General features: G+C 43.1%; 1 protein-coding gene across 5 annotated transcripts in view; it reads left to right on the top strand.

The window, feature by feature from the left end:
* Positions 1 to 27,867, top strand: part of NLGN1 (neuroligin 1) — a 759,716-nt gene that overhangs the window by 372,878 nt on the left and 358,971 nt on the right. For 3 of the 5 annotated variants that reach the window (XM_048506063.1, XM_048506064.1, XM_048506062.1), the window contains exon 3: positions 5,602 to 5,661. The exons of the other annotated variants lie outside the window; for them this stretch is intronic. In XM_048506063.1, coding sequence (XP_048362020.1) covers positions 5,602 to 5,661 — 60 coding nt within the window. The remainder of the gene's footprint in view (positions 1 to 5,601; positions 5,662 to 27,867) is intronic. 5 annotated transcript variants of the gene reach the window in all.

Below are 27,867 nucleotides of genomic sequence, written 5' to 3'. Positions count from 1 at the left end.
TTCCGCACCATAAAATCCAGCTGCAAAGTGAATTGAAAGTGGATTGAAAGTTCATTATTCTGCATGTGCGGAAGGGGCCTAAGTTTCTCTGTTTTCATCTGACCAATTTGTTGGTTCTGTAAGTCCAAATGCGCATCTTAAGCATTGGACGTACTGAAAAGTAAGGTAAGAGTAAGGCAATTTGTTGTAAATGCTAGTTTCTTTTTATAGTACAGTAAGTATAGGAACAAACAGTTCCAAATGTTGGAAAAAACCTGGGTTATAAAAGCTCTTGTTGGACCATATGGGTGTTAAGCAACTGAAAGAAAGTCCATTTTAGCATTTCTGTTTCTGTCCAACCACTTACTTCAAATGAGACTTCACTGCCACGTAAAAAAAATTCTAAAAAATCAGCTTTGCTACAAAGTTAAATGGAAACTGACAATGTGCTTTGGAATAATTAAAACCGATCCACATTGCCCTTTTTTGGCCATTTGATTGAGGCAGTTAAATATATTCCTTCAGGCTCCTCTGTAAAATATTGAGAGCTTAAAATGCGACCCGTCCGTCTTTCCAACGTTGGTTACTTTAAAGAGATTTTTTAAGAAGGTTGAATTATGGTTTTGGTAATGGTAGACCAAACACACTGAAATGAAACAAATGCGTAGTTCGTTTGGCTTTTCCTCTTCACACACAGTGGTCCTCTTGTCCCTGTAACAAAGCTATTCGTTGTCTTGCTGAGAGGCAATGTGCATTACAGTAATCTCTGTTGCTGTCCCCCCATGACATGTAGGTCTAGCTTCCAATTAGCACTAATGAGAGGACTGAGTATAGCATCATGGGAGATTGGGACCCGGCAGGGACACTTGGGAAAAAGAAAATAACTTCTGGGTCTATGAAGTCTCAAAGTTTTTGTTTTATTTATTATTTAACCACCATCTTTTTAGTTTACGAATAGATAATATAGCATTGACATTGTGAGAAATTACAGACTCTCCCTTTGGCTGGATGATCTGGCACCCGCTGCTTCTGTGTTTCTCTTGAAAAGGATTAGCATGACCCACCAAGAGAGACTCATTGCACAGGATACTTTCTGCGCCATCGTTGCTGACAAATTTTTAAAAATCCTGTGGTATCCTAAAGAGCCAGTGTGGTATAGTGGTCAAAGAGCAGGTGAATTCTAATCTGGAGAACCAGGTTTGATTCCCCACTCCTCCACCTGAGCGGCGGAGGCTTGTCTGGTGAAACAGATATGTTTCCGTACTCCTACGTTCCTGCTGGGTGACCTTGGGCTAGTCACAGTTCTCTCAGAACTCTCTCAGTCCCACCTACCTCACCTACCTGTTGTCAGGAGAGGAAGGAAAAGGAGCTTGTAAGCCACCTTGAGTCTCCTTACAGGAGAGAAACATGGGATATAAATCCAAACTACTACTACTCCTCTTCTTCTTCCTAACAGAACCCACTCAGGTGAAGTGGGCTACAGTTAGGGTTGCCAAACTCCAGATGTGGCCTGGATATCTCCTGGAATTACAACTGATCTCCAAACAAAAGAGCTTTGTTTAGCAGGGAAAATGACGGCTTTGGAGAAATCTATGGCATTATACCTTGCTTAGTTCTCTTTCTTTCCTATCTTTAACTGTATGTACCAGTGGTATCAATTACAGATTATTCCAAGTTTCTGTAAGCCATATTTCAACCATTTGATGTCCACTTAGTGGTAAGAAGAATATTGGTTATTCATTTCTTCTCCTCTTGTTAACAGCATCTTGCCCAGATCCTAAAAGTACGATCAAAGAGTCTTACAGGAAGTTGCAACCTTTCATATCCTAAGCTATATTAGTGGTTTGTTTCCACCCCACCCCGACTTTGTGGCACCCGCAAAAGTATAGATTATCCGGATGTAGCCGGTAGCATTTCCAGCAGTGTTTTATTGACCATTGAATCAAGTGTATTTCCTCCCATTTTATTGGAGCCCTGTCCAACAGCCTATTTGGGGTTTAAATTTATTTTCAAAACTGAAAACTTCCAATAACCTGCTGTTTCCATTCCGGTTCTAATCAGAAGGAGTGTACTTGATGGGACCCTCTGTTAGCTGAGGTGGAAATAACTACTAGGGAGGAGGTGTGTGGTGGGTTGAAGAGCAATAGGATGGGCAAGTGTGGGTTGTGTATGCCACTATGTGATTGCAAAGCCGTGTTTACCATTTTTCCCCAAAGGAAGTTTTCCATGCCTTTTACATCTGCAGAAAGGGCATAAATTCAACCAGGGCAGCTTCTCTTAGCATGATTTTTTTAAAAACATTGCTATCAAGTTGCAGTCAACTTATGGCGAGCCTGTAGAGTTTTAAAGGCAAGAGATGTTCAAAGGTGACTTCCCATATTCTGCCCCTTGGTGGTCTCCCACCAAGTACATATTCTGCCCCTTGGTGGTCTCCCACCAAGTACTGATCCTGCTTATCTTAATAGATCTGAGAGTAAGCCAGCCTGGGCTACCATGAAAATTCAGAGAGGGTAAATTTCCCCTGTGGTATTTTGCCAGTCGTACACCTGTCAAAAGCACAGAAGTCCTACTACTGTGTTTCCCCGAATATAAGACAGTGTCTTATATTAATTTTTGCTCCCAAAGATGCGCTATGTCTTATTTTCAGGGGATGTCTTATTTTTCTGTGTTCTGTTCGTCAGGCATACTTCCAAACAAAAACTTTGCTATGTCTTATTTTGGGGGGATGTCTTATATTTGGGGAAACAGGGTAATAAAAAAATGGAAACTGAACTTTTGAGGGCAGAGGGAGAACCACATAGAAGCAACATGATATAGTTTGAGTGCTAGGAAATGCAGTTTTCTCTCAACAGGAGGGTTAGGGTTGAATCTCTCATTTCAAAAAAAGGAATTTTTTTTAACCTATAGTATAATTATCTAGCTGCCCATTTTGCATCTTCCTTTCAGCCAATGATGTGGTACAGGCAGAACATGAACATCTTTATTTGAAACTTTGTGGGGTGACTGGGGCTCATAGGCTTCAGATGCAGAAGGTTCCAGGTTCAACCCTCAGCATCTCCAGTTAAAAGTATCATGTAATAAGTGATGTGAAAGACCTCTTCCTGAGACTCTGGAGAACCGCTGTCCAACAGAGGTCGATTACCCACTTACCATCGACCACCCTTTGCTGCGCGCTACTCTCAGCGCGCGTCATTTCTGGCGCGCTCCCGGGCTTCCCCATGAGAGCGTGGGGTCATCAAAAGGCACCGTTTTGAGGAGCACCAGGAATGACATGCGCTGAGGGGTCGCGAGAGCGGCAGCGTCGGGGCGGCTGCGTTGTCGCCGCTCCTGTAGTGGGGAGTGCCGCGGGACCCCACGCTACTTGGCGAGAGTAGCGCGCAGCAGATGGTAAGTAGGGAATCGACCAGAGACAGGCAAAACTGACCTTGATATTCTGACTTGACATAAGGTAGGGTCATGTGAAATGGTGTAGGTCTTCAGGAGACATCTGTTTGTTAGTGTTGGGTGTGAGTTTATTCTTACTGTTCGTTCCTTAGTACTTTAACTTTCTGGTATGTGTCCCATTTGGAGCATCGTCTTCATTCGGTACTTCATGAATTTGGTGTGCCTCGAAATAAAAAAAATAAAAAAATAGGGTGGATTCGAAATTGACATCGATAAGTCAATTACACAAACAACTGGGGATGGTTGATGCTAGTTCGTGATATAAAATGTATGAGTATAACCTGTTTAGGACTGGATTGGAATGACGCTCCCGCAGGATCCATTGTAAGGTATTGTCAGGGCCGATGATCTGGAAGCAGGCTGGTACTCCAACTGGAAAGGAGGCAGATAGTAAAGCAGGTAAGAGGTGATTGGCAGTCTAAAGTCAGCACGTTGGTGACTAAGTACCAAGCGACTCAGACCAAGGAACCAGACTGGGGTCAAATTTAATTCTGTGTTATTTTAAATTTGCTGGCAGTTGAAATGCTACCATTCAGTTGGTAGGAGCACTAAAGTGCAACAGAGAGCAGATATTTTATGAGCTTCCTTGATAGCCTAGAGAAAAAAAATCCTCTTTGCCATATTCCCAACTTTTGAAACTCCCGAAGACTTAAAGGTAATTTATTTGCTTTTTTTTAAAATGGAGAATGTTGTGTTTTTATATATAAGTCATTCCAGGATCACCTATGCATTGGATACATTTCTTAAATGCCTTTTTGCAAGAGCAGTGCTTTGACTTCTGGATAGGTTGTTGTTCAGAAAGCTAGTATTCGTTTCCCTTATTTCAGAATATCATATTGGTTTACTGCTTTACAGTCACACACTAAGGAAGCGGAGCTGTTAAATACAAATGTTTCAACACTGCTGTGAGCTAACGCAATATTCTTGCCTACCCATCCTCTAGGTACTGGCATGCACTTTCATCTCCCCCGCCCCGTTTCCTCTTTCTGTTATTTTATGCATGAGAAATTTTTTATTTTATTTTATTTGTGCTTTTCAACTCTGTGCTTGGCTGCCTAAAAAAAAAAGAGACTTTAAAGTTCCATGGTTGTGCTGATTTCAGTAGGGGGAGGGCCCGTGTGTGTATTGCATGCAGATTACAGAATGTCATGAAAATGTGCTAGTTTTGGGGAAGGAAAAAAGAAATGTAATGCAGTTTATGTTAGTTCTTTAAAGTGTGAAGAATACATGGCAAATGGGACTGGTCTGATGATGCCTTTGACTTTCCTTCTAAAGCATTTTTTAAAAGAATTACTGATTATGCTATGTGCTTGAGACAGGTGTAGCTATTTTCTCCTGTAAAGACTGATTAATCTTCTAACACTTGTTATTCTAAATATCCTGAGCATGGACTGGCAATAAGTCTTATGAACTGAATGTATGATAATTCCTCGGCTTGCTGAGACTGTAATCAACTCTGAGAAAACAGTCCTTCTAATATCTGGATGTTAATCCCATTTTAGAACGCATTATTTTTTTTTAACACACATGTCAGCCAGGAGTCAAAGACTTTAAAGGAGTCTTCCCTTCAGGGTTGTATTTAAATTATGAACTAATGAAAGAACCAATCAAAACCCAGCTTATGTGTGTCATTGGCAAGCATCAACTAATGTGGTTGGTTTTGCAAAAATTATTATTTATTACTATTATTATTACTACTCCACAGTGACTTCCCATGTGAGCGAACTGATTTAAAAGGCTGATTTCTTTTTTAAAAAAAAAATCAGAGAATTGCCTTCAGCAAAATGAATTAAACTTTTTTTTGAAAAAAATATTGATTTATATCTTAGAAAATGACCAGCAAACTAAGTACGTTCAAGTACCTTTGGTGATTTTTTTTGTATATGATGGGTGTGGTTTTTTAGCAAGATAGAAGCTAGTTCTTGAATACTTCATGTAATGCATAGAATGTTGATTTGCCTTTTATGTTAGATATTTGCAAAGGAAAAAAGATCATAACCCTATCGGTACATTTTGCTGAAAATCCTTTTTCAAGAACAAAGAGAAATACTCATGCTTCACCCCCCAAAGTGTTTTTCTTGAAAAATCCTTGGACATTTGATATTGACTATATTTTTCCTCAGTCTTGTATATTCTTGAATTGTCTTTTTCCTCCATTTTCTCCGTTCTTAATCCTAGGTCCCCTAACAAAGAAACAGACAGATGATTTAGGTGATAATGAAGGTGCGGAGGACGAAGGTATTTTTTTCCCGCCAAACTGATTTGCATGACAAGGATCCCTTGAACAATCTTTTTTCTCCCCCTCTTTTTTATGTTTTTGACTTCTTGTCTTCTTTTGAAGATTTTCTTTTTAATTCCCATTTTTGATGTGTTTTGTCTTCTTGCTTGTTGTTACATATTTTAATTTTTCTTTAAAAAAAAGAAAGAATGTGATTAAGTTCTACGATAACAGTGTTTTAAACAGAGGGTGTTTTGCTTTTGTTTCCTCGAAACGAACTCTTGATATGCTGCATCCCACTTTTGACTGAATTTTGTCCATAATAACTAACACGCTTTTGAAACAGTCTTTTGTACACTTCCTTGCATGTCTCCTTACCTCTGTCTCTCTATATTTCACCAAATGCAAAAAAAAAATGATACATTGTTTTATTTGTCTTCCACTTAACTTCCATTTTAATAATGATAGAAATGTTGTGTTTGATGTGAATGAAATGACAAAAGCTGGCATAAATGTGTATCCCGAGCAACTGGAATTTTTGTGACACCAAGACTATACCTCATCTTGAGACCCAAAAATGATTCTCTAGACTCTGCTTAACCCTCGCAGAATGGCAACGAGAAATAAATCCCTTGCCTCTTCCTATATATCACGTGTCTACGTGCAGTGGTGTGTGGTTTTATTTATTTATACTGCATAAATGTATAAAGATATACGCTCAGTCTATCCACAGAGGACACAAGGCAGCTGTGAGAAATAGCCGGTTATGAAAGAATTGTCCCTAACCTACTGTAAATGCAACTCACAAAATCCCAACATAACTCTGTTCACTCTCTGCTAGTATCAATTTTGAGTTAGAACATTCCTTGATAGCTGGAGGTGGAGCCTGAGGAAGGGACGGTCTTCAGCAGGGTATAATATCATAGAATCTACCCTCCAAAGCAGCCATTTTCTCCAGTAGGTTAATCTCTAAAAATACGTTGAAATTCCAGGAGAGCTCCAAGCCCAGGCTGGAAGTTGGCAAGCTACTACCTGCCATAATACCATATTACAAAAACCAACACCATTACATCAAGGAAGTAAAAAACAAACAAACTTTCACTGCCTTCAACCTCAGTGGAATACTATTTGAAAAGTGAAAGTCTTACAAGCTCTCTTGGAAGAAAACAGCACCGGAACTTGCTGCAAGGTGGCAGGGAAGCCATTTAACAGATAAGAACAAGGCCCAATTTCTGGCAGAGGCTGGGCAAGGGAAAATGAAGGAAGCAACACTAGGCAGATCTAAGATGGCATACTGATTCATACCAAGCTAGGCAGTTAGTCCTTCAAACGTTAGAAAGCATTTTTCCAATGGATTACAAATGGATAGTGGATTACAAATTGATAATTTTTTTTTCTAATCGATTACAGATGGATAGCGATGAAAGGGATTTTGTCATTTTTAATTCTTATTTCATTTGAAATTCTACCAGACATTTCACCTGAGCCTGTGTCTGAAGTTCCGTCAAGGCACTAAGAATTAATGACCTCCAGCACATTCTATCATTAACAGACTTGCTCAGGTGTCCTTTATTTATTTTGAAATTCCTATAGCTTACCTTCTGCCAGTTCATATAAGCACAATTCACATTTTATTTTAATCACTGAGTATATTTTTACGTTTCTCTTCCTCCAAGGAATTGAGGGTAGTATACATCGGTCATCCTGTCTCCATTTTAGACTCATGGTAACCCTGTGAATCAGGTTGAGAGATTTTCCTGGTACAAGGGGGTTTGAACCTACATGTGCTAGAACCTAGTCTGACCTCTAATCACACTGGCTGTCAAGTGTCTTTGACCCACAACTGTCCTGTTGCAAGTTGTTAGCTACTTTTGCGAACAAACCAACATTTAATGCTGCGAGTGTTTGGGTTTTTTCCCCCCTGAACAGTGTTTTTTCCTAGTCATTACCAGAAATTAATGAAGAAAAATTGCAGAATGCTATACTTAGAGGCTTACAAGCACTGTTTTTATTCAATTAGTCACTGGGAAACTCTATGCTGCTTACAGACAGTTTTGAGGAATAGTTTCAAACCGGAGCTATTCACACAGCAGACCTTTGTGGCTTTCCTAATTTGCCACATAATTGCTAGGGCAGGCTCTAATAGCTAAAAATCTGTCGAGTTAATCAGTACCTTTCACTCTTTTGGGGGAAAAAAACAGAACACATTCAAACATATCAGCTCAAATCTAGCTCCAGTCAGTAGTGACAGAATGGCAAGTATCAGCGAGTAGCTGGTAGCTGGTATGGAATGAGCTAGATTACATCTGTTCCATTTTTGAAGGGTAACTAGCTGTACCATTAAACCCATTACTACCAGTTGGAATCTCAGGATTGCAGAGCCACAGAGTGGGGGGACGTGTCTGTGAGGAAGGGCACGTGGCAAACTGTGATCTGCGGTATACTTAAACCTGTTTTTCCTCCCTTCTTCTTGCTGCAAGAGATTCAAAAAGCATCTTTCTTGAATCCTTAGTTCTTATATGTAGCTTCTCACTGACTGGCCCCTGAGTAGACCCTAAAAATGTAAAAGCAGCAATGCAAGCAAAGAGAAGGGAGAGTAGAAGCTTGTTCTCTGATGTAGTAACTTTTTTTTGGTTGAAGCATTTATTCAAAACCAGTATTCCTTTCAGTCTTTAGGGTTCAGGCTATTCTGTCATATGAACATTCTACCATTTCATTATCCTGTAGGGTTGGCATATGTCCTCTGGGGTGCAAAATCTCCCATCCTTATTGGACGTTGCTTGCTGACACTCTAGTACAGACCTGGGCATTATACGGCCCGCGGGCCACATCCGGCCTGCCGGATGACCCTGACTGGCCCCCCTGCTGTGCTGGGGAGCGAGGCGCCTTTGAAAGCCCCGCAGAAGCCAGTTGCCTTGGCTGCCGGCTTCTGCGGGGCTTTCAAAAGCGCCTCGCCCCCTGTCTTTTGGCCCGGCCCTCCACAATATTTTCTGTTTCTTATGCGGCCCCATGGAAAAAAATAATTGCCCACCCCTGCTCTAGTAACTGCTGAGAGGAAACCAACAAACAAACAAACTACTGTTGACAATTATGTGTTGTCACTTCTAGGGAAAAACAGGAAGCAATCTCACAGCTGGCCAGGAATTGCTGGAAACTCTATAGTAAAACAACAGATTTCTGAGCAATGGCTTCAGAGATCTGACGTCATTTCCAGGCCTTCCCAGAAGTGATGCCATGCTGTCACTGATGAGCGCCTCCCACGTCCTCACACCCCTCAGTTAACTGTTGGTTTCTAGATTGGGCTGGATAACCCCATTCTCCTGTAAATGTGCTGGGCCCTGGTATATACAAACAGCAGAATGAAGTAGAATGTTTAGGTGGCAGAATGGCATGCACCACTGTCGAGTACAAATGTAGGGAGACATTTTTAATGCTTTTCCAGGAGAAAAACTCCCCGGAAATACAAAATTAATGGATCAAGGAGAAAGGTCCTAGCTAGGTTATAACACGGTTTGTTAAGTACAAACTAGATATTATATTTTCTAAACAAATCAGGGCTGTGTTCCCCCAACTCAATTTTCTGACAACAGCTTCAGGGAATGGATTTTGAAAAAATGCTATAGAGGGCCAATTTAAATCAGGACCATAGTAGAAGGGGAGGGTCTTTCTTTCTTTCTTTCTTTCTTTCTTTCTTTCTTTCTTTCTTTCTTTCCCTTCACACAAAGTTTTACTCAGGCAAGGTAGACAGTGTGAGGCCCAAGTTCGACAACTTCCCCTTGCCTCACAGCCCCCCCCCCAAAAAAAACCATTGGACAGTTAACATTGTTAGTGTAACCTCAGCTTGTGGGTTCTGTGGGGCAGAACTTGGAATGAGTTTGCAACAATTTTTTTAAAAACAAAATGGTTTACTTTCTTAACATAAAACATATAACATCAACATTTAACATCACACTTCAAGGTCCAGTTCAGGTTGCATTTTCAAGTCCTTATATTTACAGTCTTGTAATGCCAAGTCCATTTCTTCTTGCAAGTGGGTTGGCTCCTGAAGACTCCAAGGGCTTGGTGAACAGGATTCAACATGGTGAAGGTTTCCAGGAGAACTCTCATCCATTACAACCACAAAAAGAAGCCCTGAAACAATAAACTCCAACATTTACAACATTGCAAAAATAAACTACCACCTTCCCAGTAGTTCCCAACAACATTGCAGTTACCTTAACAAGGTGTTAAGGGTTTATACAACCAAGGTCCGAGTCTGGTAGCCTTGTCTCCTCCAAACTACACAAGCTCTGCAGCCTCTTGCTGCTTTGAGTCTCCACCCCTTACTGGGTCAACCCATTCTGAGCATGGGGGTTACATTAGCTCACCCCAATACATCAACTGACCGGTGCCAGTAGCAGCATTAGCACCAGCACTGTGCAACACAAAAGGAGCCAAATGTACCATTTGACCAGAGTCACAGCCTGTGTAAGCCTGGCTCCCTCTTAGCTTTGCAATTTTGAGGGATGTAGATACCACAAAATCAAATCCTGGTTTAGCTGTCAGACTTCTACATCTACGCTTAAATTTAAAAACAAAACAGAACAACAAACCCCCAGAGACGTCTGTGTAATCCCATATCTGATTATCATCACTTCCTTTTAAAATGAGGTGCAGGGGATCCCACAATTTTACGAAGAGTTTGGAATATGAGTTTGGATTTAGACCCCACCTTTCTCTCCAGTAAGGAGACTCAAGGTGGCTTACAAGCTCCTTTCCCTTCCTCTCCCCACAACAGACACCTTGTGAGGTAGGTGGGGCTGAGAGAGTTCTGAAGAACTGTGACTAGCCCCAGATCACCCAGCAGATATGTAGGAGTGTGGAAACACATCTGATTCACCAAACAAGCCTCTGCCACTCAGGTGGAGGAGTGAGGAATCAAACTCTCCAGATTAGAATCCATCTGCTCTTAACCACTACAGCCAAGCTGGCTCTTAAGAGTTTGCAAAGCTGCAGTGGCCAAGGGAGCAGGGGGGGGGGGTGCGTGACACACCAGGCGCTCGTCAGTGTGGGGCATGGCAGGAGCATTTTGGGACGTGGCATGGCGGGGATGCGGAGCACATGCGTGCCCTGGGCGCAGTTCCCCCTCGCTCCGGCCCTGCAAAGCTACCTCAGGAATTGGGGGCAGAGTCTGACATCATCACCAGTACAGGATAAGCATTTCCCACAGCTTCTTTAACAATTAAGAACTATGCAATAGTCCCGTCCCATGCCCACCCCACCCACCCCGGATCAGTCTAGGAAAGCAAAAAAAAAAAATGCATTTGAACAGGGTGAGTCCAAAGCAGCTCCCACTCACCACACTTCATCCTATATAGCCAATTTCTTGCATTACCAAGCTGTTTTCCCTATGGCCACTGTGCATCTCTTTGAAATCTGGCAATCCCCAACATCTTGGGGGGCTTCTTTGTTCTGTTAGGCTTTGGCGGGTTGCACGTAATTCCTGCTGTAGCTTCGAATCTTGCAATCCCCACATTTTGCACGCATAAATATTAATATCTTTTCAAACCGTTCTGCTGTGTTTTAGTGTGGGAGAAGTAACTGCAAACGGGAATCTTCAGGCACGGGTCTCCTCACATGAAGAAGAAACAAACGTCCAGCAGAACATCTAAATGAAACTGCACATTTTGAAGATTTTGATTTGAAAAATAACTGTTTCTGATGTTAGATGCTGACTTAATCACATGCATATAATTTAAAAAAACTTAATTAAAACCCTGGCTGTTACTAAAATGAAGAGGTCATCGTTACAGAATGATTCCGAGTGTCGGAAGCCCCACCGGTTGCCTCCCAAAACAGTGAGCAGTTTAAATAACTTCAATTTTTGCAAGTCCAGTTTTGAGAATCCCTGTTTCAATTCCACTTCTCTTTTGAGAAAAAAAAGAAGTGGTGAGTCTTTCATTTTGTAGCCCTTCTGATTTCTTTGCATCACATCTTTCCCATTAAAATATTCACATTCTCTACACAGCTTGCACATTAATATCACATCAGCGCATAAACATGGCGTAAAAGAAACAAAAGTAGCACATCTGAGTTGGATCAAAACAAATGACAGTGTCAACATGGCGGTGGAGGAAAGTGCTAACTTAAGGTGACCCAGTAGGGTTTTCAAGTCAAAAGATACTCAGAGGTGGTTTGCCATTGCCGGCCACAGCACAGCAGCCTTGGACTTCCTTGGCTGCGGCTTGATAGCACTTTACCCACACACAATCTTCAATGATAAATAAAACATAATGGTTGCACAGTCTCCCACAACGTATGTGGGTACAGCCTTTGTATTATGTATTGCTATTTTCTTGATGTGATGGGGGAGGAAAGGAAATGAGGCTGCCGTCTTTCACAGCTGACGTGTGCCTGAAAGGAGAATTTCTGACTTCCAGAAAGAAATGAGAGCCAGACTAATAAATCATAGAAGGGAAAGTAACAGAAATAGCTAAGTAAATTTCAAGAAGCATAAATCCAAATTCATATCCTAGATCACTCATATTTTCAGCCCATTTCATTGTAGCCGCTGAGCTATCCTTCCATAACAGCTTTAATAATAATAATAATAATAATAATAATAATAATAATAATAATAATAATAGGATCATAGATGTTGCTGTGCCAGTTGACAGCAGGGTAGAGGACAAAGAGCTGGAAAAGATCACAAAATACAAGGACCTACAAATTGAAGTTGAAAGATTGTGGCAAAAAGAGAACAACAGTAATCCCACTAGTAGTCGGTGCTCTAGGAGGAATCCCAAGAAATCTTGAAAAACATCTGGGAAGCCTAAACTTGGACAGAACATCAGTCCACATGCTGCAGAAAGCAGCACTTCTAGGAACTGCACATATTCTACGCAAATACCTCTAATATCCTAGGTCCTTGGGAAGGACTCGATATTCAGAGATGAATTCCAGACACTTGTGCTGTGTTGTTATGTTAATAATAATAATAATAATAATAATAATAATAATAATAATAATAATAAGAAGAAGAAGAAGAAGAAGAAGAAGAAGAAGAAGAAGAAGAAGAAGAGGGACTTCGGATTTCTTCCAATGCTCCCTTTTGATTTTCTCTTCTTTTTTCTTTTCCTGGTCATTTCCCCATATCTAGCCTTCCCCAATCCAAATAACTAGGTGCAGCAACTGAACCTGGGGCTCTACCACTGAGCCAGACCTAATTAGGTCATTTTTCATTTTGTTTTCCGGAGACCCAAAGGCACCTCGTGCCTATTACAGGCTAATGATCTGTAGTGCCACAGTTTTCTTCCAAAAATGAATGTACAAAGGAGCTGTACCAATTTATTTGCCTACCAAAAAGGTTTCACAGCTAAGTTTTCTACGAAAATTCATAAATGACGTTCTATTACAGAAGAGTAAAACAGTAAATATTTGCAAGAGCATAGATTTTGTAAATAAACAGCTGTCGGTATATTATTTTTGTACCAGCAGATAGTGGTGACTTAAATAATAGGAATTAATTCCCTCCCCTCACACAATTCATAAGCCCTTTTCAGACATTCTCTGGAGGAACAACTAACCTAAATGAGGTTAGCAGGATTATAGCCACATGTTCTGCCCCCAAACTACACATGTTAATTTAAGTGGATCTGAAGAGTCTACATCAGTGGTGGTGAACCTATGGCACTCAGAGCCCTCTTTTGTGGGCACACATGCCATCGCCCCAGTTTGGGCACTTGGCAGTGGCATAGTGTCAAGGGGGCGAGGAGTGCGCAACGCACTGGGTGCGTGACCCTGCGGGGGTGTGGCGAGGGTGTTCCAGGGGTGTTTCGGGGCATTCCAGGGCAGGGTGGGGACGGGCAGGGGCACAGGGTGCACACGTGCCCTGGATACAGTTTTCCCTTGCTATGCCCCTGGCACTTGGTCACTCCTCCCATCTAGATTGGGCCATCAGTTTGTTAAAGTTTGTTCAGTATCAGCCACCTTGCTAGAACCTCAAAGGGGCAAGATAGCTGCATCTGGAGGCTTACATAATGAAGGACAGTGCTGGGTGTCATCTGCATGTTGATGATACTCATCACCAAAGCTCTGGACAATCTCTTTATTTTTAGTTGAACACATATAGGCCAGGAATGGAGCTTGCTGCCTTGACTTCCACATCTGTATTCATTCTTCTCCAGGGGAACAACTGAGCAAGGGTTGTAATTAATATAGGTACCTAACTATTTTAAAAAGCCCATAATATTCAGTCATTCTTGGAGAATACTGTCAATGATGATAAGCCAAGATAGTTCAATGAACATAATATCAGAAGAGTAAGGCTGGTCCAGCAAATAGTTTCTTGCAAAGGTTGACCAGAAACCACCTGGAAGCATTGAAGTAGGGTGCAAATTTTTGCTCCCTCTGCATCTAGCTGCTAGAGATATCCTGAACATACAAGTCCACTTTGTCAGCATAGATAATAATCACGACTTTGCCCAACCATCTAAAGCCACCCAAGTTAGAACACACCCACACTCAGTAATTGTAATAGAACACTCCCACACTCTCCCCCTCCCTTGCATGCCACCCCTTACTCCCTCCCTCCCCTTGCATGCCACCCCTCCCCTCCCTCTCTCTCAGTTAGGGTGGGTGGGCCATGTCCAGATGCTGGGGCCGCTCCCCCTCCCTTGCATGCCAGCCCTCCCTCCTCTCCCTCCCTCCCTTCACTTGCATGCCACCCCTCCCTCCCCTCCCTTCCGTGCCACCTTGCATGCCACCCTCCCTCCCCTCCCTTGCACACTCAGTAATAGCAAACATCAGGAGGAGATCTGCTGCCCTCACATCCTGCTGATCAGCTCCCAGAGAGACATCTTCTTGAAGAAGAAGAAGAAGAAGAAGAAGAAGAAGAAGAAGAAGAGGAGGAGGAGGAGGAGGAGGAGGAGGAGGAGGAGGAGGAGGAGGAGGAAGAGTTTGGATTTATACCTCACTTTTCTGAATCGTAAGGAGTCTCAAAGTGGCTTACAAACTCCTTCCCTTCCTCTCCCTACAATGGACACCTTGTGTGGTAGGTGGAGCTGAAAGAGTTCTGAAGAACTGTGACTAGCCCAGGGTCACCCTGCTGGCTTCATGTGTAGGAATGGGGAAACAAATCCAGTTCACCAGATAAAAGTCCACCATTCATGTGGAGGAGTGGAGAATCAAACCCAGTTCTCCAGATTAGAGCCTACCTCCTCTTAATCACTATACCATGAGACATGAAATAGAGTTCTGGTTAGATATGGTTTGCTCTGAATGGACAACTTTTATATTATATTTAAAAATCCTTAAATGTAGAAATGGCTTATTTATAGTGAAAATAAAAATGCAAACATTGAAATTCCTAAAAGATCTTTATCATTAATGAATAATCTAAAAGGTCTAAAAATCTAAAATAATATAAAATTCATAAAAGGTCTTTATCATCACTAGTCCATCCACTGATGGGCCAGTGGAATTATCATGTGACCTTAATCCTTCATACCAATAGAGGGAATACTTCCCTATGCAAAAGGTGCATGTATTTATGGATCTTTTCCTTCTGTTGAAATACATGGTGAAGACTCTGTGGGCAATGGACCTCCATGCGTGCATTTGAACCCTTAGGCTTGCAAGAAATCACCATATGGAAGCAAATGCACGTTTATGGTGGAACATCAAAAAGTCAATGCAGCAGGGACCGCGTTGCCTCCTAGCTTCTCCAGTGTTGAGCTAAATTTGTTGATACCAACGTGAAAAGGCACTGATCCTTTTCAGGAAGATATATGACAGGGTTCCTCCAAATTTGTACTCGAGGTAAGGCACATTGATAGGTCACTCTCCATATTCTCCATTTTAGCACTTTAGTATTCAACTGGCACCATGAGAAGTATATCCTAGGAATCAACAGCTATATTTTTCCTCCCAGAAGCCAGCTATCCAAACTGTATATCCCCTGATGGTTTTGCAACTATCCATTTGTAGGTAGCCGAGGAGCTAGTTCCAAATGGTACTTGATGTAGTTGCATGATGGAGATTGTAAATGCATTGAGGGTGCACCCAACCCTTGTATATGTCATCAGTTTGAAACAATCTCAGAGATGGCAATGCTTCCCCCCCCCCCCTTTCTGCCTTTTACAATTGAAATGATCCAGGAAATTCTGCACCAAACTGTTTGTGTGTGTGACAGGAGTTCCAGAAGCATACTTTCATTTAGTGTTGCCAAATCACTCAACCAATCTTTGTTGCCTTTGGAAAAACACAGAGCAGCATAGCGTCCCTAGTTGACTACAGGACTTCCTAAAGCTTTCTTACATTGGAAGCCAGGGAGGCCAAAATATCGAAGTATGCTCCAGTGTATGAGAGGAATTCAGTGGTTCTCTCTGTTTGCAACCAGTGCCTAAAAAAATATCTCAGTGTATACCCCCTGGGCTTCCAAATTTCACACCCCAATCACAGCTACCTATATATATGCTAAATGCAGGCAGTATCACATTTTTTTTGTTTTGAAACAGAATAAATGAAAGCTTTCACTTTTTGGAAACATGCAGTGTGTCTTCATAGGAAAACTGCAGAATTCCATCCCCAAAACACCCCTTTCCCACCTCAATTAATAATAATAATAATAATAATAATAATAATAATAATAATATAATGATAGCTATAATGATAACGATAACGATGATGACAACAACAACAACAACAATAGTAATAATAATATATAAAAACATTTTATTTGAGATGTTCAGAAAAAGCCACAGAGAAAAAGATGACATGGACAATTCTTTATGCCTTTCCCCATGTGCCTTGTTCCATGTGCTTGAAACTGATGGCCATATGGAAGGGATCTGGATGTGTACTATGTGCACAACCACCCCATACTTACCATCTACCTTCCCTTCAGTTAATTTTGTGACAAGAACAGCCATTACAGAACCCAAGAGGAGGAAGAGGTGTGAAAAAACTATGGGGAGAGAGCTCCGAGGCCATGACACTGAAGGAAGTTCCCTGCTTCTTCCTACTGCCAGTAGATCTAGAGATAATAGATTGAAGGAAAGGTAGTTAAGGAACAAGGAAACAGACAGAGGCAGCCAGAAAGTAAGGCAAGAAAGATCTTATTCAAGTCAGAGTCTGGATAAATTTTGCAGTTTGTGATTAGGAAGGGTTGTGAGTTTTCAGGTGAATGTAGAATGCTAAAACAACTGCTCAAGAAACAGGAAGGCAATAGGCAGGAATAAGAGAAAGAAGGACTGGGACAAAACACCTAAGGAGGAAGTGCGCAGGCATGGCAAAGAACTCTGGCCATACAGGTCTGCCACACCTAGATGATAGATCAGGGGTATTGAACTCACTTTTTATGAGACCATATATGGGCCGGAGTGAGGGGGAACTGTGGCTGGGACACGCAGGTGCCCTGCGCCCCCATCCACCCACCCCCATCATGCCCTCGCACCGGCATACGCCTGGTGCAGGGCCCCCCCCTTGACGCTACGCCACTGCATAAATGTGACTTGGTTAAGCCAGTCCAGGGGGTGGGTGCTGCCTTGGCGAGATCCAGAACAGCACTGGGAGGATGCCTCGACTGGTGAGCTCTCAGTGGGATGAGGTGGCTGTCTTTAGGGGGCTTATCAGGCTTGCAAGCCAGCTGAGGCAACTCCCCTTTGCTCCCGATCAGATTGGGAGCGAGGTTGGGTTTGCCTCAGTTGGTTCTCAGGCTTGATAAGCTACCTCAGGGGGCTGAATCCAGCCCCCCAGGCTGGTTGTTTGGCACCCCTGGCATAGATGTAGGTAAGGAAATCCCGTGGCTCCCATTAGCGCAACAGCACTCTGACTGCAATCCCAACAGGACTTGAGGAACAAGAACCAGTGAATGCTAGTAGGGGCCCTGGATTTTAATTTGCGTTCGACAGCTGGGCTTCTGGCACCTCTTTTATGAAGTGAGCTGATCATGCAAAAAAAGCCTTTTGTCTCCCCTTTTATGACCATGAAAACATCTGAGTCAAAATTTCAAATTATTTGTGCTTTTGGTTTCGCCATTAGTTACATTTCCCTTCAGACAAAGAGAGAGCTCGCACGGAATTATCATAATAGCATTGGTAACACTTGAAAATATAAGACGAATAAACCCTGACGAAATGCAATGAAGAGGCTGTTGAATTTCCACTGTTTAGCCCACATTTCCAGTAGCAGGTAAGTTATAGGAGAGTTCTGGCTTTACTTAGAAAGTTCTGTAGCTGCTTCCCTTTAAAAGTCTAAAACTCTTCCACTTGTATTCCACAATTCATGATTATTCTATCTATGCAATTATTAGAGCAGCACTATATGACATATCCTAACCAAGGGCCAAATCTCAGAGACCTATGACCTAACACCGTGGTGGCGAACCTTTGGCACTCCAGATGTTATGGACTACAATTCCCATCAGCCCCTGCCAGCATGGCCAGTTGTCAGGGGCTGATGGGAATTGTAGTCCATAACATCTGGAGTGCCAAAGGTTCACCATCACTGAACATTCTCTCTATTGTGTTAAGTGTGGTGAAGTCACTTCTGACCCTAACAATTAACGTCCAGTCGTTAACCGCCTGGCTCAGGTCTTGCAAACTGAGGGTCGTAGCTTTCTTGATTGAGTCCATCTATCTTATGCTGGATCTTTCTCTGTTCCTGCTGCCTTCAACTTTTCCTAGCATTATTATCTTTTCCAGTGACTCAGCCTTCTCATAACGTGACTAAAAACCCATTCTAGTTGTGAATAATTAATATGTTCATCATTTCCAGCACGATATAGTGGTTTAGAGTGGAGGGACTCTGGAGAACCAAGTTTGATTCCCTGCTCCTTCACATGAGCGGCAGACTGAGTTTTTTTCTCGGCTCCTCCACATGAAACCTACCAGGAGACCTTAGCTAGTAACAGTTCTCTCAGATCTCTTTTAGCCCCAACTCCCTCACAAGGGGTCTGTTGTGGAGAGAGGAAGGGAAGGAGGTTGTAAGCTGCTTTGAGACTCATTTTGGTTGAGAAAAGCATGGTATAAATCCAAACTTGTCGTCTTCCTTTACTTGCTAAACCATCATGAAGCAGAACTAGGATTAGCTTGCTTGCCCTGATATCATTGACTCAAGTTTCCCAGCATCCCTTGGAACAGGTAGCAGGGAGAAACTCTTGATAAATTATCTGTGTCTATAAACTCTGGTCTCTGAGGTCTGTTCCACCTGCCCACCTGATTTTAGGATTTTACTTTCATTTTCTTTTGACCCTTGAGTTTCCTTCTTTTGAGTCTGCCATCTGATGAAAAAGAGGACATAAAAACAGCCTAGTAGACAGACCAGTGATGCATCTAGTCCAGCATCCTGTGTCAAAGTGCCCAACTAGTTGCTCTAGAGGGCCAAGAAACAGACCACAAATGCCAGGGCTTTTCCTGGTGTTGCCCTCTTTGCAATGATAATCAAAGATTTACTGCCCTTGATAATGCATATTCTCCTTAGTTACCATGGCTAGTAGCCATAGATGATCTTACCCTCCATGATTCTGTCTAATACTCTCAGCAGGAAAGGGCAAGATAGCAAGCCCAATAAAATGAATAAATCTGTCAGAGACATCTGTGGTTTTATTTATTTTTATTTATTTATTATTCAACTTTTATACCGCCCTCCCCCGGAGGGCTCAGGGTGGTTCACAACAGACAAACAACATCAGATAATAAAATAAACAAACACCGTACATTCAGTACTGGTGTACATTAAAACAGCATTCCATCCTCGTGTACATTAAACAGCGTACCATCCTAATATAGCATTTCAAGGAGGGGATAGTGCCCAACAACTAAAACTCCTCTAAGAGGGAACAGTAGGGCCCCAGTTGTCGAAAAAAGGAGAGGGGGAGGGGGAGGGGGCATCAGCGGTTTGTTGTTGCCTTCACTACATCTATTGTCACTGAATCCCACAATTTACTTTCTCACTGAATAAAGCAGTGCCTCCATTTGCCTTTCCTAAATCTATTGCCTACGAGCTTCGTCAGGTGTCCTCAAGTTCTCATACTGTGAGGGAGAGATAAAAAGTTATTTCCATTTTCTTTACCTCATGGGCCATTTTATGAACCACTATCAAGTGTCCTGTTGTCTATTTTTTTCCACATTGAAAAGCCCCAGACTTTCCACCCTTACTTTATAGCAGGGGTCTTCAAACTATGGCCCTCCAGATGTTCATAGACTACAATTCCCAAGAGCCCTACCACTTGGCCACGCTGGCAGGGGCTGATGGGAATTGTAGTCCATGAACATCTGGAGGGCCATAGTTTGAAGACCCCTGCTTTATAGGAATGGTATTCCAGGCTCTTCCTCATCCTGATGTCCATCTGAACAGAGGGAATTCCTATTTCTAATTTCGTCTGTTTGCTTCCAGTTCTGTTCTGTGGGACATGGACCCTGTGGTCTAGACCTGATTCAGTTCCAGAAACCGTCTCTGCATCCCTGGCACCCTCCTGCAAATATCTTTCACATCTTAGCTACAACAACAACAACAATAATTGGAAGTTTTCTGGGGAGCTCGATCCATTCGTCAGTAATCCTGAAAACAATCTTGAAAGTAGGCCAGTACTGTTAGCCCTTTCCCATTCCAGATGGATAGCTTTGGCATGGACACTACTGACTTATCTTGGGTCACTTGGCAAGTTCACGGCAGAACTGAAAGACATGAACTGGGGACTTCATGGCTTAGGCTGACGGCCAGGTCATTATTTCCACTCCTTGGGTCTGTTCATTATTTCAGTTGCCACGAGGGTTAGAATCACAGCTCACACAAAGCAAGCCTGTTCACAGGGCCACTCAGAGCGTGAGGAGAAGAAATGTCTCTCTTCCTGTGAGCCACAGCCGCTGGCAAACTGAAGCCTGTGATCAGAGCGATGCATTAAACCAGGGCTTGCGTTCTGATTCAAAAACTGGCTGTCCGTTTCGAGTGCCAAAACTCTGCAGTAACTATCAAGTATAAAAATCTTCTCTTGTGGCAGCGCCTTTCAAATTATGGCTTTAAGCATTACATTCACCCCCATTTAGATTCCAGTTGTTTAAATATAATTGTTTAGATTTTTTAAAGAATCTAAGGCTTACATGCTTTTGCCTGCAGACTTGGGGGGTAGATAGAATTTGGAAAAGGTGAAAGGCAGGGCTGGAGTGAAGGGAAACACGCCCGGAACATGCATGCGCCCTGCACCCCTGCCTGCCCCCGCCATGCCCCAGAACACCATGCTCATGCCACGTCCCCACACTGGTGCGCACCTGGTGTGTCGTGCACCTCCCACCACCTTGACACTATGGCTCATTCCGCACATGCAGAATAATGCACTTTCAAACGGCTTTCACTGCTCTTTGAAGCTGTGCGGAATAGCAAAATCCACTTGCAAACAGTTGTGAGAATGGTTTGAAAATGCATGATTTTGGGTGTGCGGAAGGGGCCTATGCCACTGGTGAAAGGCCACCTGAAATGCCCTCAAATTCCATTTTTATGACTGTTTACACTACAGCCTCAGTGTCACCCCCCCACACACACACACATTCTCCTAGAACTGATTGATCTTTTCTGTTGCTATCTGATCCGAACCAATGAGGGATCATTTAGTGATTGAGATGGTGCCAAAACACAAGATATCTCAGCAGACTGGCTATGATGAGAAGGAAAGGAAAAGTATAAGCAGTCAGGGGCATTCCCTTTCTTTGCACACTGCACTACAATGACTTCTTGGAACATACAGTGGTGGGATAGAAGCGGAACCCTGTTGCCATAAAAACACAAAAATGTGCCCCTTCTCTCCTTGCACAACAGGAGAGTACTTGACCCTTATTTGCAGATCCCCCCAAAACAATACTGACAATGGGGGAATTCACAACCCACAAACAGGGTTTGGGTTAGGTTAAATTCTTGACTTCAATGGAAACTAAGCAGGGTTGAACTTGGTCAGTATTTGGATTGGAGACCAACAGGGAATGTCAGGGTTGTGACATGGAGGCAGGCAACTCTGAATGTCTCTTGCCTTGAAAACCATACAAGGAGTCACCATAAGTCAGCTATGACTTGATGGCGAAAAGAAGTTTCAGTGAAACACTATACAAAAGTGTTCTTGATTTTTAATTCTCCAGGTAACAGTGAGACTCCTGAACTATCCTGAACAACACAGCTCTAGGAAGGGACTGGAGAAAAATGAGTGATGCAGTTCCTGAGCATACTTTTTCCTCCCTGGTAGTCCTTTCTAGCCCTTATGAACAGAGCTCAGCATATTGATGATGATGCCCTGTCTCATAGAATCATAAAGTTGGAAGAGACCCCAAGGGCCATCAAGTCCAACCCCCTGAAATGCAGGAACACACAATCAAAGCACTCCTGGCAATTGGCTATACAGCCTCTCTTTAAAAACCTCCAAAGAAGGAGACTCCACCACACTCCAAGGTAGTGCATTCCACTATCCAACAGCCCTTTCTGTCAGGAAGGTCTTCCTAATGTTTAGATGAAATCTCTTTTCCTGTACCTTGAACCCATTAAATGATGGACACCGCCCTGAGCCCTTCGGGGAAGGGCGGTATAGAAATTTAATAAAATAAATAAATAAATAAATAAATAAATTACTCTTTGTCCTAGTCACTGGAGCAGCAGAAAACAAGCTTGCTCCCTCACCAACATGACATCCCTTCAAGTATGGGTATCATGTCACCTCTTAACCTTCTCTTCACCAAACTAAACATCCCCAGCTCCCTAAGTGTATCCTCATAGGGCATGGATTCCAGACCTTTTACCTTTTGGTTGCCCTCCATGTAAATGTCAGTGTAGCTTCAGAAGTCCCAGGCAGCCAGAGCCAGTCTTCAGATGATAAGCAAAATGAGCAGGAAGGATTCATAACAATAACAGTGTCGATTTCTCATTTATATAGTAGTACTCTTGGCCAGTGGAGACCGGTAAGCTGCAGTACTGCAGTCCAAGCTCTACTCACAACCTGAGTTTTATCCTGATGGAAGTTGGTTTCAGGTAGGCAGCTCACAGTTGACTCAGCCTTCCATTTTTCTGAGGTTGGTCAAATGAGCACCGAGCTTGCTGGGATAAAGTATAGATGGCCGGGGAAGACAATGGCAAACCACCCCATAAACATAAACTGCCTAGTAAATGTTGTGATGTGATGTCACTCCATGGGTCAATAAAGATCCAATGCTACCTTTAGTATTGCCCTGGGATGTGGAATGGTGTAGTATTGCCCAATTTAATGAGATCTCAGAAGCTAAACTGGGTTGGTGCTTGGAAGGGAGGCCTCTAAGGAAGATTCTGCCAAGGAAGGCAAATGGCATACCGCCTCTGCCTAATAATCACTTGCCTTGAAACCCCGACCAGTGGTTGCTATAAATTGGCTGTGACTTGACAACGCTTTACACACAGAGGCCCCTTCCGCACATGCAAAATGATGCACTTCCAATGCACTTTGCAGCTGGACTTTACTGTGTGGAATAGCAAAACCCACTTGCAAACAATTGTGAAAGTGGATTGAAAGTGCATTATTGTGCGTGTGCGGAAGGGGCCAGAGAGAGAGTATTGGCCTGTAAGGGGCAGTGCAAGATGACACTTTTAAAAAATGTCAGGTCCCTTCCCTATGTTGCTTGCCATCTAAAGATGCCGGCGATATATTTAATTTGCAAAAGGAAGTGGCTGGGGTTTAAAGGTATCCAGAATTTCATCTCGCGCCTCTCTAAAAAGTGTCATGTAATGCAATTTTAATGGGAGTTTTCAGAGTAAGATTTGCAATGGCTATTAAAAGAAGAAGGAAATATCTAGAGTCTCCCGGACCTCAGCTGACATACAATCTGGCAAGAAGAACCTCTATTACAGTTATATAGGCTTTTGTCTTCTAATTACACCAAATACCTTGGAAATTTATTTTCAGATGTCAAGAGCAGAAACTTGGGATGTACTGCATAAAAAAAGAGAGTCTTGAGCTAGTACCTCAAATTGTAGCAATTCCTGATTGTATCTATCAGTACTGACTTAGAAGTGTAAGAACATAAGAACATAAGAACAAGCCAGCTGGATCAGACCAGAGTCCATCTAGTCCAGCTCTCTGCTACTCGCAGTGGCCCACCAGGTGCCTTTGGGAGTTCACATGTAGGATGTGAAAGCAATGGCCTTCTGCGGCTGTTGCTCCCGAGCACCTGGACTGTTAAGGCATTTGCAATCTCAGATCAAAGAGGATCAAGATTGGTAGCCATAAATCGACTTCTCCTCCATAAATCTGTCCAAGCCCCTTTTAAAGCTATCCAGGTTAGTGGCCATCACCACCTCCTGTGGCAGCATCTTCCAAACACCAATCACACGTTGCGTGAAGAAGTGTTTCCTTTTATTAGTTCTAATTCTTCCCCCCAGCATTTTCAATGAATGCCCCCTGGTTCTAGTATTGTGAGAAAGAGAGAAAAATTTCTCTCTGTCAACATTTTCTACCCCATGCATAATTTTATAGACTTCAATCATATCCCCCCTCAGACGTCTCCTCTCCAAACTAAAGAGTCCCAAACGCTGCAGCCTTTCCTCATAAGGAAGGTGCTGCAGTCCCTCAATAAAAGAGGCAGAGTGGGAATATCACTGTTATTTGAATGTGTAAAAGACATATCCTGAGAGAGAGAGAGAGAGAGAGAGAGAGAGAGAGAGAGAGAGAGAGAGAGAGAGAGAGAGAGACCCTCATACTATAGTAATTGGAGTGTTAGACTAAGACCTAGGAGACTCTGTTTCAAGTCTTCACTCAATTACAAAGCTAGGTAGACTTGGGCCTGTTGTGCATCTCAGCCTAACCTTCTTCACTGGGGAAGGCAGAAACAAGTCTGTCCATGTTGAGTTCTTTAAAGGAAGGATGGGATAAAACTGTAACAAATACTTTTAAAAAATGAAACAAGATCTGCTATATGATCACTGTGCAGGTTAACTCGGGAAATATCAAAGGTCATTCTGTGGTGCCCAATATTTCTTTACCAAATATCAAGCCAGCAGAAGAGAGCTTTAAGTAGCTTTATTTGCAAAAAAAGAAGAGCCGTCCTCATATGGGCAGACTTTGCCGAAACAGTATATCCACAGAACATTTATCCCCTTCTCCCAAATTTACCACACCCTCTCTGTTCCCCCATTGGCCAAGGGTACTTAGAATCACAACTTTCCAATCAGCCTATTTACATGTTACCCCTTATTATGCAGCCCCTCCCATATTCTTCCTGTATGTTCATTATAATACAATTTTTCATCGGATCAGGAGGAGAAATTAGTTTGTATTAGCCTATTAAGCATGCTCAATATGTACAATCTGATACAAACCTTGCTGTTCAGTTTAGTCATCCTGCGGTCTTATCTTGTCCTGCCACAAGCATCCTCCCTTATGACTCATCTCCTCATTTCTAGTGGAAAACACATTTCTTGTTTATCACAATTCCACTACCATTCTGATCAAAATGGGTAGTTTGCTGTTAATTGAAGTGAATATTCACTCCACTAAGCAATCTCTTTGGACAATCACCAACAGTCCTTCTGAGAAACTCATTGAAGCTGGCCAATGGATGGCATCATAGGGCCCAAGTAGATTTTCTCTAGCCTTAATGCAAAATTTATTCATTTTATTCATCATTTGATTTATAGGCCATGCATCCTCTCAGCTCCACCCTGTGATGGAAATGATGCCATGTCCCATCTCGGTTCAATCCTATATAATCCTATAATAAAAGGGGACAGGCATGATTGTTTTTCTGAAAAGGTACAAATTGACAATATTATGGTAACAGACTTGCAGTACCAACCACACCAAGTCCAAGTCAAATGTCCACCTGCCTACATGCTTGAGCCCTGATCTGATTTGGCTACATCGGGCTCCCCAACTATTTGAGCCTGTGGGAATTCTGACATAGCATGGTGGGTGCAATCACAAAATGGCTGCCACACGCAGCAGATCTCGCCACAGAATGGCTGCCACAGCTTAAATTCAGTCACGCAGTGAAGATTCTTGTGCTGTGGTAGCAACTGTTGCCAAAGTAACCTTATTAAAAATATGCACATCCAGCCATATCTCCAGTGGCTATTCAGAAGTCTTGTTGGGCAAAAGCCCAACCCAGCCCTACCTACTTTCTAAAACCACTTTGGGATGCTAGGAATTATGTTGGCGGGCACCATGCTGGGGACCCCTGGTCTACACAGCAATACTACAAAAATTACAGTAATATACAGATGTTACCTGGCATACCTGTGGCTGGTCAGGAGGGCCTGTTTCCCGGACAGCGCCCTACCCATCCCCTCTAAAGTTGCCATAGACCATGCAGGCTAAGATGGTTGCCATGTCCTATGTCTGGATTTTGGTTCCAATAAAAGGGCTCTGCCTGGACAAGTCCTTTGTTCCCACACCAATATGCATAACACCTTTCCTGTAGCCAGAGTTGCTATTTGGATTATAATATAGTGTGACCAGACGTCCCGCTTTTGGTGGGACAGTCCCGCTTTTGACTAATTTGTCCCCCGTCCCGCGGGTTTTGAAAATGTCCCGATTTTTTGGAAGGCTGCCGCACTGCCTTCTGGGGCGTTCTCCTTTTCCTGCCCTGTTCCCTTTTCCCGCCCCCCCAATGGTGTCCTAGTTGCTTTAAAAAGGTGAAAATCTGGTCACCTTATTATAATAGCCACCACCCTGAAAAGTTGCCACAGCTCTGGAAAAGGCACATCTTTTTATTTGCCCACAAAGGACACACAAATACCAGCCAGCCTTAACACAATCAGACTTCCTGAGTCTTATTCTTACCTAGGTTAATCCCATCACACCCTTTGTGTCCCACTATTGGAGGACCATGTTTCTTTCCTCCTGCATAGTGCTGGCATTAGCATGATAAAACAAGATTCTGTTCTTGATCTTATAAGGATCACTGGGGGAGGATAGCTTAGGTCAAATGTATATGCACAACAAAATTAATTGATTGCACAGATTAGACCACTTCAGAGTGCAGTTGAGGGCTCCCATTTTAACAGACAGATATATAAAATTACTCCCTGCAATCAGAGTAGTGTGCAAAGATCTTTTTCTTTGATAAGATACCAGGGCTTGGGGAAAGGAAAGGAAAGGAAAGGAAACAAAAGTATAGGGGAGTGTCCAGAGGTGGGATCCAGCAGGTTCTCACAGGTTCCCGAGAGTAGGTTACTAATGATTTGTGTGCTGAGAGGGAGTTGCTAATTGGTGATTTTGCCACGTGATTTTTGCCTTAGTTACGCCCCTCCTCTCAGCAGTAGCGCGCAGAACTTGAAGCAGTCTAGCAGGAGGTGCACCGACGTGCAAGGCAGCCTGCGCCTGCGTGCATTCGTTTCCTGCCCAAGGACTGGCACAGCGGCTGCGTCCTTTGCCACAGCCCCACCCAGGAATGCCCGGCCACATTGACCCCCCGTTGTGCCCCACTGGCATTACGCCACAGTTTTGAATCCAAATCCACCATGGGAACTCTGTGTAATAAATTTTTTGGATCCTACCACTTTTAAGGAGTGTCCATAAGTAGCGCATTGTCATTTCGAAAGACTTCCAGTTGCTAGTTTGGATCAGCATCACTGGCAGCTGAGGGTTTTGCTGTGCATGCTTAAAATCCAACTTAGTTCGGCAGTGTTTTGCAAGCACTCTCCCTCTCCAGATTTAGTCTGAGTAGGTTAAGAATGATGGATTCTCAATCTGAGGTGAACTAAGGATTTGTTTGTCCGGCTCCCTCCAAGCATGCCAAGCCTGCTGCATGGGATGTTGGAGCCAAGTCCACGAAGTTCTCTCAGGCCCTTTCTGCATCGAAGGCGCTGAGGAGGTCGAAAAAAAAAGTGGGCATAGCTTTATGCCCGGTGGTCACCCCCGATGGGGCGATTTGCCACATATGGGATGGTCAGCTGGGAAGCGTCGGTGGTGGCATAGCCTTTGCACATGTTGTGCCGCTCCCAAACGCTCCTTACCTCCGGTTGCCTTCTTTCGCGTTGTGGAGGCCAGGGGACACGCCCCCCCTTTCCAGATCCAAAATACCTCGCTCCCTGAGCGAGATTCAAAAACACTGCTTTGGTGGGAGTCGGGAGCTGCTGCAGCAATTTGGCAGCAGTGCCTGTGCAAGCAGTCCCCACCAAAACGCTGTTTTACCGGCTCGCCACTGCCACTTTTGGCCCGTGCGGAAAGGGCCCCAGTCTTCTCTCAGTCCCACCTGCCTCACAAGGTGCCTGTTGTGGGGTGTGGATGAGAAGATGATTCA

The sequence above is a fragment of the Sphaerodactylus townsendi genome, linkage group LG08 (genome assembly GCF_021028975.2).
Source record: "Sphaerodactylus townsendi isolate TG3544 linkage group LG08, MPM_Stown_v2.3, whole genome shotgun sequence".
Classification (NCBI taxonomy): Eukaryota; Metazoa; Chordata; class Lepidosauria; order Squamata; family Sphaerodactylidae; genus Sphaerodactylus; species Sphaerodactylus townsendi.
The sequence above is the reverse complement of the archived record's forward strand: the minus strand, read 5'-3'. Positions and strand labels throughout refer to the sequence as shown.